General features: G+C 50.8%; 1 protein-coding gene across 8 annotated transcripts in view; it reads left to right on the top strand.

Annotated features, from left to right (window-relative positions):
* LOC120817311 (teneurin-3) overlaps positions 1-19,930 on the top strand; it is a 109,975-nt gene that overhangs the window by 72,521 nt on the left and 17,524 nt on the right. For 4 of the 8 annotated variants that reach the window (XM_078102025.1, XM_040173382.2, XM_078102024.1 and 1 more), the window contains 10 exons: positions 2,401-2,586; positions 4,235-4,255; positions 4,640-4,663; positions 5,697-5,843; positions 6,190-6,406; positions 9,084-9,203; positions 10,742-11,003; positions 11,799-12,066; positions 12,942-13,085; positions 19,185-19,434. In XM_078102025.1, the coding sequence (XP_077958151.1) occupies positions 2,401-2,586; positions 4,235-4,255; positions 4,640-4,663; positions 5,697-5,843; positions 6,190-6,406; positions 9,084-9,203; positions 10,742-11,003; positions 11,799-12,066; positions 12,942-13,085; positions 19,185-19,434 (1,639 nt within the window). The remainder of the gene's footprint in view (positions 1-2,400; positions 2,587-4,234; positions 4,256-4,639; positions 4,664-5,696; positions 5,844-6,189; positions 6,407-9,083; positions 9,204-10,741; positions 11,004-11,798; positions 12,067-12,941; positions 13,086-19,184; positions 19,435-19,930) is intronic. The other 4 variants (XM_078102029.1, XM_078102026.1, XM_078102030.1 and 1 more) reach the window with 2 other exon arrangements.

Genomic DNA, 19,930 nt, shown 5'->3' with positions numbered 1-19,930 from the left:
ACGGAATGAAATTCCTGAAGGAAACAAAATTATTGATAGAAAAGTCTGGATTTTCTCCAAAATAAGATGAATGGGCACCTTCCCGACGGAGGTTTGTCGTCCCGTGAGCTATGCGTGCATGCTTAAAGCACCGTCACTGTTGTGTTTATGAGCTCCGGGTAACATCTCCCCTAAATCATCTCCAGTAAAGTTCCACTTTGGATGGATTCTGCAGAACGTTACTCCTCTCCGTGAGGTCCAACACAAACGGGTGTTGCTTCAAAAAACGAGACTCGTACATTTATTTACTGCAGCTTGAGGTTCATCGGAGGAGTGTTCTCGTCTGCAGGTTGCAGAGCTCCCTCGTTTGCTCCCGGCTCGGTGTCCACAAGGTCCTTTCGGGCACAGGTAGGCCACGCGCTGGTTCAGAGGTCGGCCCCTCCCACCCGTTGCCCGCGCGGGAGGTTTCGGGTGATCGATGCGGGCGTCTCCTACTCGGGGACAGACTCCTTCTCGGCGGTCTGAGCCCGCGGCGAGACGCGGCGGCCACAACTGAGTGGAAGTTTTCAGTTGGTTCCTGTCACCATGAAAGCATGTTGAAATGCGTTTCTTCTGGCTGCGATTCAATCGAAGAATGGAATCGGGACGAGGCTGCACGGTGCTGATGCTGTACGCGCGCAGGGCGTTTGAAGCGGCATGCGGCCGGTTTTCTCCGTCCCAAAAGGGAATAATTGTTTGCTTGGAAAGCGTTTCTTTTTCCTTTTCTTTTGTGCTCCTCCTTTTTTTCATTTTCCTTTTGTGGAGAACATTGCAGACTCAATGCAGCAAGACATCTCAGGCTTGTCAATACAAGAGCAGACTGAGCTGAGCAGGTCCAGATGTTAAGGTTTACCCACCTGGGCGGCTGGAGCGTTCCCTCTTAATTAATGCCGCGGTTCTTCTTCAATTAAATATATTTGAATTAACAAGCGAGTAGCACGTATCGACCGCCCGCAACCCCCCCTCTCCGGCTGGAGTCAGGGGCATGTTAAAGGCAGATAAACACTTTTGGACTAATGAAAAATTGATTGCATAGATTCAATGGGAAGGAGGAATCCCTTTGGAATCAAATGACTCCCCTCCGGAGGCACGCTTAATATTCTGCAGTGTGGGCCTGACTTAATCAGAACCATCCAAGGTCTCTCAATCGAAGAAAAACTCCCATTCAGAGAGCTGGAGACGGAATGCTAAGAGAGCCTCGGTACAAGACAGTGGGATGGATGAAGCTTGAAGAAAAGCAATAATGATTCATGAACAACGTTAGCAGATCATTTCTGCACGGCGGGTTGCATTTACGCCGCAGAATTATTACTTTTGGCCTTTTTAAAAATGTACAAACTTCTCGGTTACTGGGGCGAACTGCGTTTCCATCTTCCTCCAGTCACTTCGCATTCGAGGACAGCCGTCCAACGAGAGAGTTTTCACGGCGCTTCTGTTCCCGGAGCTTTTGATCCGAGCTCTCGGGTTTCCCCGGTAAACGAGCGTTCCTCGTTCCCTCACAGGAGCAGCTTGTTGAGCGCGAGCTCACGGCCGCCACCGCGCTGATCTGCTCGCCGCCCCGTCGATCATTTGAATGCCGCTGCTCCGGAGAGAACAGGGAATGGTCCTCCGGAGCTTGATGCCGAGTGGATTTCACATGAATAAGTCGCACACTGAATCAGATATCGTCCATCTGGCTCCATTCGGACACAAGCACAGCGTCTATTTTCACCCTGCTGTTTAAAGTTGTTGCTCATTCCAGCAGGCGCTCATTACATCTGAATGTGCTTTATAATCAGCTGTTGTGGACCACGCAGTTTACTAATTAAATGTCAACCACTGCAAGTTTAGGGGCCTTTGTTGTTGCGGCAAAACATTCGCAATGTGGATGAAGATTAATTTCCCCGGTTTTGTGTTGGACGATTTCCCATTTTTCATCCTTTCCCAACTATTCGTTGCATAATTTGGCAAAATGTCAGCAGAGTGCCAGTAGATCGGGGACCTGTTTCAATACCCTGACGTGTCGTGTATCTGTGTATCCTGGAAAACACATTTTGTATTTTGCGTTCAGAGGAAGCAGTTAAGTGCTCCTTTTTTGGCCTCTTAAAATGTCCTTTCATAGACGGCGGTAATATGAGGCCCTCTCAAGGCCCTTGAGATGAAATATTTTCAGTGCAGCTAATTTTTTCTCTTTTTATTTTTTATTTTTAAGCCTTATTACCAATTACAGGATGTCCCTCACAAAAAAAAGTCTCTTGCTTACAGTTGAACCACTCAAGTCGACACAATTACCAGAGAATCAAACGCATTAAAGCAGTCACAGAATATAAAAACACCAAAAGAAGCTTTTGAGAAAAGCGACGGGACTCTCCGGCTTTGCCTTTTTTCCCCCTTTTGCAACAGAGGTGTGCGTGGTGGACTGCGGCCCCCACGGCTTGTGCATCAGCGGCGCGTGTCACTGCGAGGAGGGCTGGACGGGGCCCGACTGCGAGCAGAGGGACTGTCACCCGCGCTGCATCGACCACGGAGTGTGCCGAGAGGGCAAGTGTGACTGCCACCAGGGCTGGACGGGTGAACACTGCACCATCGGTGAGCCGCGGTGACGCACACACACACACACACACACACACATTTACAGATTTCACAGGGAAATATTGTCCTTTTACTAAATAATGCTTGTGATTCCTTCTTTTGAGTGTCAGCCGTCGCTTGTGGAAGCGTCGCTCCTAACTTCTGTTAGCCAGAGCGGCTGAATTAGATGTTAAATGAGAAATTGTATAAAAACGTTAATTGATGTTAAATAACCGTAAAAACCATCGTTGCAACAAAGAAGAATTGTGATATATTTTGGCTTTTTGGCAAGATACGCTTCACTATTCACAAGTCTTTTCATTGTGAAATACCCCCCCTCTCCCCTCCCCCCCACCACAGCAACTTCGTAATTTTTCCTTCATCCATTTAGATATTTCACCTTGCTGAACTGCTGAAATGATGCTCCCGTATTAGCGAGTCAAGGGCAGGTGTGTAGGGAGCCGCGGAGCCGCGGCGAGGCCTCCTTGGAATATCATTTCTGTGAAATGGCAGCGCTTCACCTGACATTAATGAGGATAATGAGTCCTGAGATGTCACTTCCTATTGACCTTTAACTCAAACTCCCTCGACACCGCGCCCGCTGTCAAAGGTCCCCCTCGTTAAACCCTGACACGCCGCATCAAACAGCTCCCCCCTCCCGCCCCCCCCGGCGTCATCTCCAAGCCCTCCGACAACGCGCGTTCTCCGTGAAGCAAAGATCTGGCTCTCCAAACCGTTCGGGCCTAATTACGTATTTACCGGCCCTGTCACGAGCAGCGAGCGGCCCACGGAGCCCGTACATCCGGATCGGGGAGGGAGGGAAGCCGTCAGGGGGGGGGGGGTCACATTCCTGGTCTTATTAATCGGGCCTTAAATCGTCCCTCTTCCCTTTTCTTTCTTCCTGTACCCGGAGCTTATTTAGTCTCTCAGACCCTGAATAACCTCCATCTGCACAAGGCGCCTTTTAATCGCGTTACACGGCCGCCGCTCGAATGGAGGACGTCCTCGGCCGTCGCTTTTGTCGCCGGGCATCTAGATCCTGTTCCGTATGCCCGGCCGAACCCTTTGTGACGGCCTTGTCGCCGCTGGAGGCGTTTTTTTTCCACTCGCCGCGTGCAGCGTGACGCCGGTTCACCACCGGGGCCCCCGTTGAAATCACTGAAGCGGAGGTGACGGTGACGCTGGAGAGAAAAGAGAAGAAAAGGTTGCGTGTGAGCGCTTCGCCGTGCGTTCATAATGGGCCGTCGTACCTCCCGACGAGCACAGAGGGGAACGCGTTGAGTCGGTCCCAACGAGAGACACGTTCCTCTTTGCTTCAGCACAGCAGATGGATATTTCACAATGCCTCAGGGGGGGTCGGTCTCATTCATCTCGGTTCCTATGGACAGGAGTCCAAACACCGTCTGAGGGGGGCGATTTAGGAGAAAAGTCTGATTCCTAATCCGGGAGCATGTATAATTCTCATCATTTCCGTGCTGCTTTAGTAACGTCTGCACGCTAAGTCACGCTCTCACTGCAGCTAAACTCCTGCAGCTCTCGTGTCTCTTTGGTCTCCTGCTCTCAAACCGACTTGTTTTCTGTCTGATTGCATTCCTCTGCCCTAACTCCTACTTATACCTCCTTTCCATCTCTCTCTATCCGACTCCCGCTCGGCTTGCATGTGCAGCCCTGGATTCCAGAGTATCAGGTAAAGACACTTTTCACTCTGCTTTTGAGAATTACACCCTTGAGACGGAGCGCCTTTGCGCGCTTAACGAAGAAGGAAGCGAACTTTCCAGTCATATCCTGTCGCTCCGGCCTGGAATCATTCTATTCGGCTCAATCGCCACGGCGACTGTGATTGAAATTAGAGCAGAAACTCCACAAACGAAGCGAAAGCCAGCTATAATCTCGCGCGCACCGAGTACTTCCCGCTGGCGGGCGCATCAGCTTTAAGCCGGCGATGCTTTCTGTGCCCCCCCCCTGCAAGTTCCAACAAGTAAATGTGTTTGTCGGTCTCAGCGCTCTGCCACCCGGGAGATAAGTAATCTTCTTTTTCCAAATGTTTCCCCTTTCCTCGGTTGTGTAATAGGAGCAGTCAAGATAGGATATAAAGGTAAATCGAACCACTACCCCCCCCCCCCCCCACCTACCCCCACCACCCCCCCCCTACTCCCCCACCTAAGAGAGATTGTCTCAGACGACCCCTCCCTGCTCTCTTGTCTTTCCTAGCACGGCGTTTATACACCTGTTCTTTGTCCGAGTCGATCATAATGTTCCTGCTGTGATCCCGCTCGTCCGATATGTCTCCTCATCTCCTGTCCGTCTCAACCAGTCTCACACAGACCCCCCCCCCCCCCCCACCACCCCCCCCACACCCTGTCTTAATTCCCTGTGTCTGCCAGATTAAACGCCCCGAACCGGTGTGGTTTAGTCGTGTTTCGGCTCCCTGTCTCCACCCTCCACTAGACGGAATGCGGTTTGGCAGCAAGTGCTCTGTTCTTTGTAAATGTGGAGACTCCTGACACCCCCCCACCCCACACCCCCCCCCCCCCGTATTTACACATTTACTCCCTTTGATGTTGCTATTACTTCACATGAGTGTTTCCGCAATAGGCTTCTCCTCCTCTAATGATTTTCTGGGGAAAAAGAAATGAACTTCTTAGACACGCTGACTGATTCCCTGCTTCTTAAATGGGATTTGTGCCTTTTTTTTTTTTTTTTTTTTAACCCCTTCAACGCTTCATTCAAATGCAACATTGTACAAGACGAGATGCACCCGGAAAGTCCTCCGAACTCACGGGGAATTCTCCTTGGTTCGATTTGTAAAACTGGGATTTGACTCCACGCCTCTGATTGACCTTTGAACCCTGAGTAGGCTCAGCGGGTTGCTTCCTCCCTCGATCCCGCGCTTGACTTTCGTCAGCGTGGCCGTGCTCATGTGAAACGACAGTAACTCCTCCCCCACCCCCCCCCCCCCCCCCCCCTCCCACATCCCGAGTCCTGTCAGAGGTGTATCGTACTGTATGTTCACTCGGTACTGTCTTCTATCGTCTCTGTCCCCCCGTCCACTCTAAATGCCCCCCTCCCTCCCTCGCTCCTGTCTTTTCCCTCGTTCCCGGCTTGACACGTCCATGATGCGTTGACAGACGGCTGCCCGGGGCTGTGCAACAACAACGGGAGGTGCATCCTGGACCAGAACGTCTGGCACTGCATCTGCCAGTCGGGCTGGAGGGGGCTGGGATGCGACGTGGCCACCGAGACGCTCTGCTCGGACGGCAAGGACAACGAGGGAGGTGAGGCTAGAAGCGAACAGAGCGACGCTCCTGGCGCGGTCCCGCCGCCGACGAATCAATCACACGCAAAACATCCCGGGAAAGAATATGCAAATGCTGTAAGAGAGCAGATTGTTAAACAGCATGTCGCTTGAACGCACTAGATCAACAATGCAGAGTTGAGACTGTGTACACACATCTATCTATAACGCACACACACACACTAAAACACCGCTGGGGTTCTTAGTAAGTAACATTCTTTGAAATAGTTCATACTTTCGTGTCTCCGCGTGCAGTAATGCATGCAGGTCAGCAAAGCCCCGCCCCCCCCGCCTGTCTGTCTTTAACGTCCCGCCTGTTTTCCCAGACGGACTCGTGGACTGCATGGACCCGGACTGCTGCACTCAGATCTCCTGCCAGGGTCAGACGTACTGTCGCGGCTCACCCGACCCCGCTGCCGTCGCCGGCCAGGGTCAAAGTTCAAGCCCCCGGCCCCTGTCCAAGGGCTTCTACGAGCGCGTGGGTTTTCTGATCGGTCCCGGCGGCAGTCACGTGATCGGCTGGGAGAACCCGTTCAACAGCAGGTGAGCTGGCCGGCGGCTCGCCGGGGATGGGGGACGCCTGCGTTTGGAGAGTCTCGCGTCTCGCCACTGTGACACGTGTGTTTGCAGCGGCGTCGCTGCCACATGCGTTCATTTCTTTCAGCGGGAGGCCGGACGGGGGAGAAAAGAACATTTTTACTGCATATCAACGTTCGTCGGAAACCCAGTTGGTCTTAAACGAGACGCTTTCCTCCGGTTCCGAGTCGGCAAAGAGCCCACAATGGCACTTTAATATTAAACACGGGGGAATCAATTTCAAGATGTGTGGATTCATTTGTCTCTAACAACAAAGCGATCAGCCGTGAGAGTTGAAGCGTGAAGCGAATAAAATGTTCCCTCTGATATAATCACCACAAATGGCAATAAGGCTTTTGTCTAATTGGAAGCTGTTGACCTGATCATGACCCCTGACATCAGCGCCCCCTCACACCTCCCTCTCCTTCAACGCAGGAGGGGGTTTTAAAGACATTAATTACACCTGTGACCTTCTGGTGTTTTATTAACGCTGACACTTTTGCAGTCTGGCCGCCCGATTCCCTCAGCGGTTTGAAAGTTCGGTACGAGGGAGGACGATCTCTTACCCGACGGAGAGCCGATGGGCAGGAAAACGATTGCCGCCTGTGAGCGGAAGGCTTCGGGAATATTTCCTCCAATAGTTTAAAGTAATCCTTATGTAAATAGCGCTTTAGTGAAAATATAGAATGAGGCAATCTGCCCCCCCCCCCAGCACGGTTCTCCGTAATCCTCCTGCTCATTGTCTTCAGCTTACTGTCGACTTCATGTCTGATAGTGGCATTAGCTCTCTAGCTGCAAATATTCATTTGCCTTTTTATCTCTTTGTAGGAGTGTTTCAGTCAAAAGTGAATCATGTATTTTATGGGCCCGGCAAACATGCATAATTTGACAAAATGAGCAGAAAAACTAAATACTTCTTAGAAAGAAATGTACGAGGGAGAAGAATGGACACACATGTTTGAGGTTATGGGCTGAAAAATGTATTGAGAGTTTTTGCAGAGTATACATTATAAAAATAGCACTGGAACAAAGCCAGAGCAGCGTTGACCTCAGAGACCTCAGAGTGACGGAGGCCGTGCTTCAGGGAGCCATGTAAACGCCGGAGGTGCAGATGCAGTAAACTCGGACGACTAAACGCGCGCTGCGGTTTGAGTCCCCGAGCCGGAGCACAACTTCCAGGCGGCGTTGCTCCACGGCGAGATAATGACGGAATAGAATGCGTGCATTTACACTTCCGGGGTCTCAGCCGGCGGTGTGGCTTGGCGACCGTTTTAGGGGTTTGGCTTTTTTCTAGCGATGCTCTCAAAAGATTAATCGAGACGCGGGAAAGGAAGTGCGGCTCTTAAGTGGACTTGAATGGAGGACGGAGACGGTTGTGCAGGGCTCTGAGCGCCGGGGGGATACGAGAGGATAAAGCTGTTGATCAGCCCGGTCGCGTTTACGTAATGACCCGCGGACAAAGTGGCAAAATGAGACATCCTTTGCCCACCAGTGACGAATGCGCTGGGAAGCCTTTTGAAATGAGTCTCTACGGTGGGGAAGAAGGGCACAATTAAACGTTGATGGAGAAAAATCGCATTGTCGACCCTTTTTACCATCAAACAAAGGACCGGCTGAACAAATGACTCCACACAAAGGAGCCGTGCTCGGGCACGTTTTACCTGAGTCTCCTGCAGTCACGTTGAATAACCGCACAGGATATCTGTGGTTTTAATCCCGCCGCTGTGATTTATGAAGCAAACACCGGCAGAGAAAAAAAGAAAAAACCCGAGTATTATCGGAGAAGGCGAGTGACGGGGATGCTTTGGACCAGGAGAAAATCCATTTGCCAGCAGGGAAAATGTGTGTGAGCAAAGTGAATGAGTAATGCTCCCCAATGCTAGACAAACTACCATAGAGGTGCCCTCAAGTGAAGCATTTAACCCTCGCAGCCACTAAGTGTGTGTATACGTCAAAAGACTGATCGGAAAGAGGATTATTGTTCACGCAGCCTCGCCTGCATTTATTTTCTAAAAAAGGGGAAAAGGTTTTTTTCGCCACAGACTCCAGATTTGCCTAAAACCACTTTTCACTGCGGAACATTTTCTGTTTCTTGTATCCGAAATGATTTCTCTTTCCACATATGCACAATTGATGACTTCGCCTTCCCGGAGCGCTGTGGCCGCTCTTTCGGATTGCGGTATTTCACTTTTTGCCACCTGCCTTTTCATTTATTTGGTCCCTTGACAGTTTGCTTCCAGCGTTGCATTTTGTTCCTCTGAATTCCTTCAAAGGGCCTCTTGACACGTCAGCCGCCGAGCTTCGCAACTTCTCACGTGAAGAGAGGATCCGCTGTTTCTGACGCGATGCTTTTTGACATATCATCTTTCATCACCAGCGCTACCCGCGTGCACGTATCAAGCAAGCGAGCGCAACCACCGAGTGCGACACGGAAAACATGCTCTTTAAAGTAAAAGCACTTGAATTACATCCTCGAGATCACACGTGAGGTCAGAGTAGATATTCCGCTCATCTCATTTGAGTGCCATTTGCTGGATATTGTGCACCGACTAAGTTGGCTTTACTTTACAGACCTACTAACTGTAAAAGCCTCGTCGGCTAAATACTCACAAATTGTCCTCTTTGTGTTTGTTTACCCGCACAGCCTGGCGTCGGTCATCCGGGGTCAGGTCCTCACCGGAGACGGGACGCCGCTGATCGGAGTCAACGTGTCCTTTCCGCGCTACCCCGACTACGGATACACCGTCACGCGGCAGGACGGCATGTAAGCGAGAGACGCTCTGTGCCTTCATCACCACTGATTTACATGTTCAAACAAACACGGCCGCTCTGTCGCCCTCTGGAGAAATCCCCCCCCCTCGGAGGTGCAGCCGTTTGCCCCTTGCAACTATTTATTCGCGGCTTGGAGTGGTGTCCCCAGACCAGCGTGGAAAAAATGCGGGACAATCTGTCCTACAGTGCGAGAGTCGTCCAGTTATCCCAAGAAAACAAACCAAAAAAAAAAAAAAAAAAAGCGCTGGAAAACAAATAGAAAGCGCAGCACATTGTGCCCTGGAACGATTCCTCATGCAAATGTCACAGTGGTGGTGGCCATTTTGAACCAGGCTGTTTAAAATGCATTGAATCGGCGAGGGTAGAATCAATCCGCCTGCAGCCTAGTAAAACATGGGATTACTGTCTGACCTTCTCCTGCTGCACGAGCCGACGGCTCCTTACCGACGGCAACGCGAACCAGGCCCAAGCGCGTCCTCTTCTACGGGGGGGTTCATCTCCGGCTGGAGCTTTATTTGGGCGATGGCCGCCGGAGATAGCACGCGGCGGCCTTTCATTCACATTGCGCGGCTGGAGGTCACGCGTCTCCGCGTCGCCAGTGTGTGGAATAAAAGTCCCGTAAGTGGCACCGAATTGCGCAGCTGTTGTCGCGAAGCACAATCCTCGGGTCGCCGGATAGCCGAGGATTAGCTGATTTCTTCAGATATTCCGCCCCCGTAACCCTTCTGACAAGGAGCTTGATAAATGGCTGGGGATAATCACACTTGGTTAGCCAACAGATCCGCTCAGCGGAGTTAAGAAGGGGAGGAGGGGGAGGAGGGGAGGAGGGGGGGAGGGGGGGGGCAAGCATCAAAGCCTGGCCTCTTGCAGCTGTGAGCTCCCCACTGCCCAAAGTGGAGAGAGCTTGAGAAGGAAGCTGTTTGAGGTCAGCTGCACAGCTTGGCTGTTGGCGCGCGCGTGTGTGCGTGTGCGTGTGTGTGTCTTTGTGCATGTGAACGCGAGCAATGTCACCAGACAGATGCGTCACCCCCCCCCCTACACCCCCGGGTGGTGGAGCTCGCAGAATTTAGAGAGCGGCACTTCAAAGACTCGCCCTTTATTTCCAAACCAGTAACTTTTCCCCGAGTAACGTCGTGCTAATTAGAACCAGTTCACTCCCGAAGCCCCAAAACCACATTCAACCACACAGTGTCTTCTCGCAGCACGCCCGGTTAAACACAAGCCATCGATTTGATTCAGTGACTGATGATAATATGCACGGAGGCTGGGAAAAATGAATGCACTTCAATTTTTAAAAAGTCCTCTTTTCTTTTGAGAAAGGATTTTCAGACTTAGTCCTTAAATAAATACTTTCTTTACAGCCAGAGGCCCGTTTTCCGAAGTTACTGCCGTCATTGCTTTCAGAAATAAAGTTGATGAAAAGATGTCAGATCAAGAGGAAGCGATGTGAAACTTTTCATTCTCACCACGTTCCCACATCCATGGAATTCATTCAGCGGCACACTTTTGTGTCCACGGTGTCCTGTGAAGGTTCGACCTGCTGGCCAACGGCGGCGCTTCCCTGACGCTGAGCTACGAGCGCGCCCCCTTCCCCGCGCTGCAGCGCACGGTGTGGCTGCCCTGGAACGTGTTCCACGTGATGGACACGGTGGTGATGAAGCGGGAGCAGAACGACATCCCCGGCTGCTACCTGACTGGCCTGGCCCGGCCCAACCCCCTCATCCTGGCCACGCCCCTCTCCACGCTGTACAAGACGTCCCCAGAGGACAGTCCCGTCATCCCCGAGACACAGGTCAGGGGGTCCCGCGTGTGCGCTGGTATCTCACTGTTCGGATGTCCTTAATAAGTCGACCCCTGACCACGTAACGCGCGGCGGTATTGAGAACACGGTGTTATCGTCCTGCTGCCGCGGCCTCGCCGCTCGTTTCAAACAGTCAGATTTGCCTTTGAGCTTCGATCGAACTGAGGCGTCTCCCCAAATACTCAGCCGTAAATTGTCTGTAATGCTGATAGATTCTCAGGGCGCATTGCGTGGAGGTTTCCACGCCTCAGGGTTTGGTTTATATCCATTTGGCTCAAATCAGAGTTGAAAATCTCTGAATACAGAATATGGCTCCGCAGCCCCCAAATCGGTTAGAACAAAAAAGATCTGTATTACATTCGAGGAGGGAAATAAAATGTCTATTCTTCAGTGGCAGTTTGAGAGGAAACCTGGTCAAAGCAACAAGACTCAATTATTAGAAATCCACAGGCTCTGAAATGACTCAATATGCTCGTATAATGAAGGGTTAGTTATTGACCTTAATATTCACTTGGACGTATGTACTGTGGTTTTGTTTAAGTAAGAAGTAGTTTGTATTATTTTAAACTGTACAGCGTAGAATATATATGATTAATTAGCCTGTGTATCTTATGCATATGTTTAATTACTGAGTGATAACAGCAAAACCAACATGAGGAAGAGCAGTATATTATCATCACATCATCTAAATATATTGCATTTTGTACCGAGAATTATCTTCTGCGTGAAATAGCAGCCAACTTGTTGCTCGTGCTACTTGAGTCTGACTGCTGATTTAAACCGCAGGTCCTCCATGAGCAAGTCGCCATACCGGGCAGTGACCTCAACCTGGTCTACCTGAGTTCCAGGGCAGCTGGCTACAAGCCCATCCTCAAGGTGCTCCTGACCCACGAGCGCCTCCCCTTCGGCCTGATGAAGGTCCACCTCATGGTGGCCGTCATGGGCCGTCAGTTCCAGAAGTCGTTCCCGGCCTTCCCCGACCTCTCGTACACCTTCATCTGGGACAAAACCGACGCCTACAATCAGAAGGTCTTTGGCCTGGCGGAGGCTGTGGGTGAGTACCACGCTGGGAGCGTGTCGTGGAGGCGGAGGCTCGCTCACTTACTCACGCCGCCTGCAGGCTGTGAACCTTGGGTGAACTTTGCAAGATTGATTTTGTTCAGTTCTTTCTAAATTGAGGATTATTTAACCGGGAACTGCTTTTGTTGCCATGTGCAATAAAGATTTAGCAGGTGGTGTGAAGTGCTGAAATACCCCCCCCCCGGCGCTGCATATTTGCATGTGCGATGTTCCAGCAGCAAAGCACGGACTAGAATAGCAATACGGGAAGCGCATGCAGCATCAGAAATAACTGGATCATTTGATGGGATCATACGTGATGGAATATCTTCTATGTTTGCCGTCATCTTGATTGTTATCGTACAATATAAAGAAATTTAAAAAATAAACAGAGAAACAAAGAAGAGGTTCGCAAGAAAAGAAAAATAGAAGCTTGAATTAAAACAAATTCGCAATATTTCACCGATGTGTTACTTGTGTATTAAATTAAATGTTTAATTAATCAAATATACGTTTTGCAGATCTGTCCAGTAGAACTTGTAATGTAATGTTTTGCAGTTTTTTAAAATGTTTTTAGATGAGATTTTAGCGAAGAACTCGCAGTGTTGGTGCAGCACGTGCAGGAGGGTATTTACTGTCATATTCTCCACTTCTGCCCTTCGCAATAATTCCGGCCGCTTCACGTTGTTTCCTATTTGCACAAGATGAAACAAATGAGAGGAAGGAGCATGAAATCCATGAAAGTGCAGGCGAGACGCGGGAACCCCCACAGGCCCAGCGACCCTCGGCGTGCGCAGGACGCCTCATTAAGTGTCAGGTGAGGCGGCGGCCACCTCGCTCACCGCAGGCCTCTGCCTTCGTCTCTTTCAGTGTCCGTGGGATACGAATACGAGTCCTGCCTCGACGTGGTGCTCTGGGAGAAGAGGACGGCGGCGCTGCAAGGCTACGAACTGGATGCCTCCAACATGGGAGGGTGGATGTTAAACAAGCACCACGTGCTGGACGTTCAGAGCGGTAAGGAGACGCCGCCCTGCGCGCGGGGCAGAGATAGGCGGCCTCTCAGCGTTACCGGCAGGTGGTCTTTACCCCCCCGAATCACCGCGATAAAGACTTGAATCAAAATGAAATATGGTTCGTCGTCCCATCGGGGGGATAATAGAAGAGTTTTGAAGGGGCCGATCGTTCACAGTAATGGCAGAATAAATCAGTGAATAAGTCAGCAGGGTGCGGCGCTCGCCGGCCTTCCACGAAACGCGGCTATTTCGGGAAGGAGACGGGGCCGTCGGCTGCGCGCGGAGGCTCGCGCTATTGATGAACAGGCGTCGGGTTTAATTCTCTCATTAATTCTGCAAACTAAATTAATTTCTCGCACTGTCATCAATCAGAGCGGCTTTAATCGGCGAGTGCAGTGAACGGACAGGAGTTTGTCTTTGTCGAGGCTGCTGCACATGACTCGGGGAGCGTGAAACGCGCTCAGCGTCTCGGAAAACACGCGTCCGGTGCAGCAGAAGTCGTCATCGCGGGGTCACATTGTGTAATCTGCTGGATTCTGCGCTGCGCCACATCTGTTTGCAGCTGTAATATGTCAGCTGTTATAAGGAGAGGCGCCTCAGGCGTTGTGCGCTGTCACTTTGCCAGGTTTTTACATGAAATCTGCTCCAGCTCACCGCCGTTGTTCCACCGGTCCAACAAGATTTGTGTCCCTTTCATCTCTACAATATGAAATAAGACGAGATTCTTCCTCAGTCCTCACAGTGTCCAGAGTTTGTGATCCAGGGTTTTGCTTGTTTGTCTGCCTGCTGGTTGGGTTTTAAAATGGCATTCAGTTGGCAGCGAATGGGAGTTTGTCCTTGAGGAGAACAGTGTGGCATGTTGGCATGAACGTGTAACATCTTCCATCATGTTGAGCCATCAGCAGATCAATGATTATACATATATATATATATATATATATATATATATATATATAAATGTCCCCTAAAGACCTCTTATGCAATAATACCAGTATTAACATTCTTCCAAAACATGCTGGTAATCTTTGGCCCCAGCTTCTCCTCCTCTGACCAGCCCGCCCACCGACGCCACTGGTCACCTGACCGGGAGGACTGTCAACCTCTTCTGATTGCTGAAGAAAGAATCATCTCGTCAAAGAGCGGCAAACATTTGCAAATCCAGCGAGACTTTCATCAGGTCTGCAGGCAGCAGTCGCATGGATTCTGTGCTTTGGAGACTTTTCTTTTTTTTTTTTCTTTTTTTTTTACAAACTCCTGCTAATCAAAGATTAGCTGCATTGTCTTGGTTACTGAAGGACACAATATAAAATGATCCTAAAATGTATTTATCACCCCAGTGCAAATATATAACTATGTAAATAGTATAATTTATGAAGCACCACCAGAAGGTCCGGTGAGAGTAACGAGGTTAATGAGGGTCACTTGTTAAACAGCACATTATTAAAGTGTTTGTGTGGTCAATTGTGCATGAAAATAGAATGTTTTTTAGTCAAACTATTTATTCCTCGTCGCTGACGTTGAATCGTAATTCTCATAATCTCTCCTGCCATCAGGCATCAACGCAGCGGAGAAAATACAAGCGGGCCAAGCTGACCGATTCTCCCCCATGTGTGTTTGTCTTTAAATGGACTCCTTCCACATCCTCTACGGGACATATCTGCCTTTAGCCACGGTCGGATCATCGCGCTAAAATTAAACGTCCCGCGGTATTTCCCCTCGCAGGTATTTTGGCAGCGGGAGGAGGTGTGTTTCTTAAGAAGTACCGATTGTGTAAACTCACACAGCCCGCGCCTCGAATTACAGCCGCTTCACAGCGTCTCGCATGCGACCCCACTCATCCCACCAACGCTGGGTGGGTTTACGCAGCCACATCGTCCATGTACTCGGTACACGTGTAACCGTCTTCTCGCATCTCCGAGATTACACGGGCTGTCTTTTGTCGGATGCGGGTCGGGATAAAAACCCGTCAACAGAAGCAGTTTCTGCAGCCGAGTGTTCGCTTCACTTTGTTCAACATTAAAGGACCAGATCACGAGGGCCCGATTCCGAAAACCCAATCTGTCAAGCGATCCAAAAACAGGAGGTTCTGTGAGAACGCCGAAACGTGCCTGCGGCCTGACTGCTGCCGGGGCGTCGGCGTTTCATCCCGCCCCGTCTTCCACTCCGGCAGCATCGCGCTCGGAGTCGTTGTGAGATCAACAGATACACGCAGCCCCCCGTGTGATATGCAAATGCACTTCGTCAGACAGAGCCGCGCGTCTGGATTGAAATCGGACGCCACGGCCTCGTGGAAAATGGGCGTGTGCAAGCGTTTCGCTTTAACGCGGAAACACTGATGACAGGAGTGAAACAAACAACCAGATGGTGTCAAGTTCTTTCCTCCCGAAAGCCTGGTTTTTTTTGCTTGTCCAATCACAGCGCCCCTCCACAAATACATCACAGGGTCTAACTAAATTTGGAGGATTCATAAATAGTTAGTTTCATGTAACCGGTGTCTGACGGGAGCTTTAATCAATCTGTTTAATCCCATCAGCTTCAAGCCGAAGACAGCGAGCTCCTGCGCACTGTGAAATGTCTCTGTCAGTGACTCTGTCGGTGTGCTGGTCCACGTGGAAGCATCATTACGCCCGTCTGTAATCCCATCTCTCCCTCCCTGTCCTCACGCGGTGGTTTTCAGTCCAGGGGGTCGGGAGCCGGCGCCGTCTTTTGTCCCCCCCCCCCCCCCCCTCGCGTTTCGTAATCCGAGCGGAATCACTCGGTCTCCCATCCAGCCACTTTTTGACATTTGAGATTTATGGCCCACGCGGGCTTTGGGGCCAGGAATGCGGTTCGATATCCTCGTGCCGGCGTGAAGATGAATCCAAATATCACTGTTTGCCTTCATTGCTGCTGCAGTATTGATTCTTTCATGCTGTAAAACCTTGACTAATGTCCTCACCCGGCGCATCAGCGGGCGGCGGCCCTCCGCGGCTGCGCGGCGGATTTGGCTCCAGACATTTGCTATCTCTCTTTGTTGTGTCTCCTGCTCCATTTTCTCACCACTTCAAACATCAGAGGACTTTTTTGTGGCAAAAGACCCGAGCGAAAAGCCATCTCCATCTCTCACGCACGCACTCGGGGGGCCTGTCGGACTAGATAAGGCAAATTGCCGGTGCCGGTGCTTTAGTCACGTCCTCCTTTGCCTCCTTTCTTTCATTACGGGTGGATACGCCGTTCCTCTCCATCGCCTCCGTCCGGGGCGATTCCCTCCCATGGGTCCGGCGTCTCGGCCCGCGTGCACGCCCGCGGTCGGAGCCCCCCGTGCGGTTCTCGTGGCCCGCGTTGGGCCTCTTATCATTGGTGGGTCGGTCGGCGAGTGGCGCCCCCCCCCCGGCGGTACCCGAGGGGAAGGACGGCGCAAAGGAGAACAAAAGAAGCACGCGGCGCAATTAGACACCCGACCAATCCCTGCGCCCCCCCCCCTCCCCCCCCCGTGTCGCCAAGGTGACATTGCTCTGGGCTCCCCGGGCTTTTTCTCATCGCGATGGAGGCCCGGCCTCGTGCTTTGGTACCATTAATCTCCTTGGAAGCTGTGATGTCGGCGTTAAAGAATTGGCACCACATGACTCAAATTAGCCTTTTATCAAAGGAGTGATTTCCCCCCGAAATGATGAAGAGAGGAATCGATTGAAGGAACTGATTCAGGAAGGTTGCCTTGTACGACGTAATGAGAATGTTTTATATACAGCAGTTGGTCAGACTATATGAAAAGAGCAACAGCAATTTCCTCCCCGTGATGAAATATTTATGTGATGACGCCTCTAGTTTTCTCTTTTCCGTTTTATTTTTTAATAGAAAACGCGCTTCACGTGTCGATTCACGCCCCTACACACCCACGCACTCATTTGTGTACACTGTGTATCCTTTGAATCGCGTTTAATATTCCTCTATTATCCCTCTGATTTCCGCGTTCCTGGCGGTCAACAGACGAGTCGCTTGGTGCCGACGGCACGAAGACGGAGCGGTGCACCTTTACATCGCAAGCGTCTTTCTGCTCCCCTCAGCCGACGTTGGTTTGACCTCCGGGGGCAAAAGGGACAACAGATTCTGAGACTTTGTGAGAAGCCTTTTTCCCCCCACGTTATGCCAAACGGGGGCTCTCCATCACCGACTTCCATCAGAAGTCGCACTGGTTTGTTCTTCTCGATGGGCGGACTGGTTCCTGCTGGCTGATGCATCCAAAATACAGAGCTATTATCACCATTTATAACAAGAGAAGCGGTATTTTATTCATGAGAAGGTTTTAACGATTTCAGCCAAAAAAAAGAAGATATTTCTGCAGTCCGGACGCTGTAGGAGTTCCCCCCACCCCCCCCCCCCCGCCCCCCCGGGGGGCGTCGGATCGGCGGAAGCCAAAGTCCCATCAGCGCAGCACTCCAGCTGAGACGTCACAAGCTCCGTCCCTGCAACCATCATCAGCAGCGATGTGTCCTCGGGGGGGGACTCAAGTTTAATCTCCTCGCTCGCTCGACGTCGAGATCTGAAGAAGTCGTGTGTGTGTGTGTGTGTGTGTGTGTGTTAACGATAAGAATGAACGGGTGTAGTTTCCGTACAAAGTGCGGCGTGTATCCGGGGGGGGGCGCTGATTGAGGAGGGGACTTATTGTCTTGGCGCTGGTGGCCAGACGTGTGCACGGGGAGCTGAGATGAAAGTGGAAGTGGAGAAGACCTGAGCAGTGATCCCTGGCGTCCCCCATCAGGGCCCCCGGATACGAGGGACGTCCGTCACGTCAAAGGAGACGTTCTCATTCTGTTCTGTGTGGAGCTGTGTTTGTGCGCTACACACACACGGATCACGGTTCAATTAAAGGCCCAGGGTCGCGCGGCGGATGGCGTCCCGCTCAAAGCCGCCCTCCACCCCCCCCCCCCGGCCCTATTTGTCTTTGCTGCGCAACGCTCTCGGATACAGAAGACGGATTGGTCAGGTTGTCTCGCCGGGCCGCGCCTTCATTCGAATTCGCCCTTCAGTCGATTAAATCAATGAAAGGAAAACCGTCGAGGGGGTCGGGGGGGGCGTCTCGCGGGAGGGAGGGCGGGCGGTGTTTTGTGGCCATTGGGTGGAGTCAGCGATGCAGGAATTGGGGCGGAGGCGGTGTGGATTCAAACACGAGGTGCTTCCAGCGCACACGTCTTCCCTTTTGATGTGTTTTTCCCCTTTGAAGAGGGTCCCAGTATGTGAGGTCGCTCCACTGCCTTTATGCCCCCCCCCGACTTAAGGATTCATAACAAAATAATACTATATAAAGTTTTCTTTGCGTTTCCGTGCTCGTCTGTGTTTTGCCTCCACTTCACTTCAACTACTGCAGTTAAACCGCATCGCCGTCTGATGTTCATCCTCGACTACGGGAAGCAAACCGCTATGAATAAACCTGCAGTGAGAAGGTGTCATGAATGAGCCGTATTTGTTTTTAATGAACCGAATGTTGGATTACGGGTTGAGTAAAAGTGATTATGAGAAGTTGATTAAAATCCCCTAAATTGTGTGATAATAGTTTGTGGAATGGAATTGAGATTGTAATCTGTTAATCTGATTTGTCAGTTCCGCAGAGTTCATGCACATTGATCGTATATTCAGCTAAATAAGCCAAAACATTTTAGTTTGTATTCAGTTTTCACAGCATATTTGGCACAAGCAAAGTCTATTCACTTGTTTAATATCTTTTTTATGTGCTGTCTTTGAGTTGAAAATGAAGATTTATACGGGTTAAGTATGCTACGTTCTATTAAGCTAGAACCTAAATGTTGCCCATTTCAGCATCAAGGCTGCAAACTGAAATGGCTGCTGCGTTTTATTATCATCTAAAACCACAAGTGGTCTTTTTATGGGTGTTTTTCTACGGATTAAACATAATTATGTGGGCATCATTTGTATCTCATAGCTCTGGGCCACAAATCTAGCAAAGCGTATTTCCCCAAATGTCAAATCTTGTCTCATGTTGAATATTGATACGATCAGTTGAACGAGATGTAATTATTTTTGGCCGGACTTTTCCTGATTGATTAGAGGACGAACATCAATCACGGCTTCGCACCTGCAAACAACCGCTGTTTCCTCTCGCCAGGGATCCTCTACAAAGGCAGCGGGGAGAACCAGTTCATCTCCCTGCAGCCGCCCGTCATCTCCACCGTCATGGGCAACGGGCGGCGCCGGAGCATCTCCTGCCCCAGCTGCAACGGGCAGGCCCAGGGCAACAAGCTGCTGGCGCCGGTGGCTCTGGCGTGGGGCATCGACGGCAGTCTGTACGTCGGCGATTTCAACTACATCCGCCGCATCTACCCGACGGGCAACGTCACGAGCATCATGGAGCTCAGGTGAGAGCGCCGCCTCGTCGGCGGGATATTCTTCGCTTGGGGGGGGAGGGGGGTGGGGCTGTAATATCACCATCATGGGGTTTCATACCTGTTATATATGCATTTTGTTTTGCATCGCAGGCTCAACAAGAACGATTACAAATACGCAGAGTACTGTAGCTGACCCTTAAATTAAAGTGCAATGTGCACTTTGGGTCCCGCTTTCCGTTGCTACTGGAACTAAAATGGCGTGGGGCCAGTCAGTCACACACATCGCTCCCCTTCCCACAGAAAATGTGAAATATTTCCCCCATCCGTCTCCATAATTAGGAAAGACATCCTGTCTTCGGTGTGTAATTGGGATGATTTACGCCCTCGTGCCAAGGCGGCTTCCGTCTGCAATAACTCCCATTCGACCACTTGGCTTATTTCAAAGTGGCAGATGTTGATGGAATGTACATCGTCCTCCATGAGACGCATGCATATGGGAAAGCGCGTAAAAAGTACTAAGAGCACC

The sequence above is a fragment of the Gasterosteus aculeatus genome, chromosome 4 (genome assembly GCF_964276395.1).
Source record: "Gasterosteus aculeatus chromosome 4, fGasAcu3.hap1.1, whole genome shotgun sequence".
Taxonomy (NCBI): Eukaryota; Metazoa; Chordata; class Actinopteri; order Perciformes; family Gasterosteidae; genus Gasterosteus; species Gasterosteus aculeatus.
This window is presented reverse-complemented; position numbering and strand designations above follow the sequence as displayed.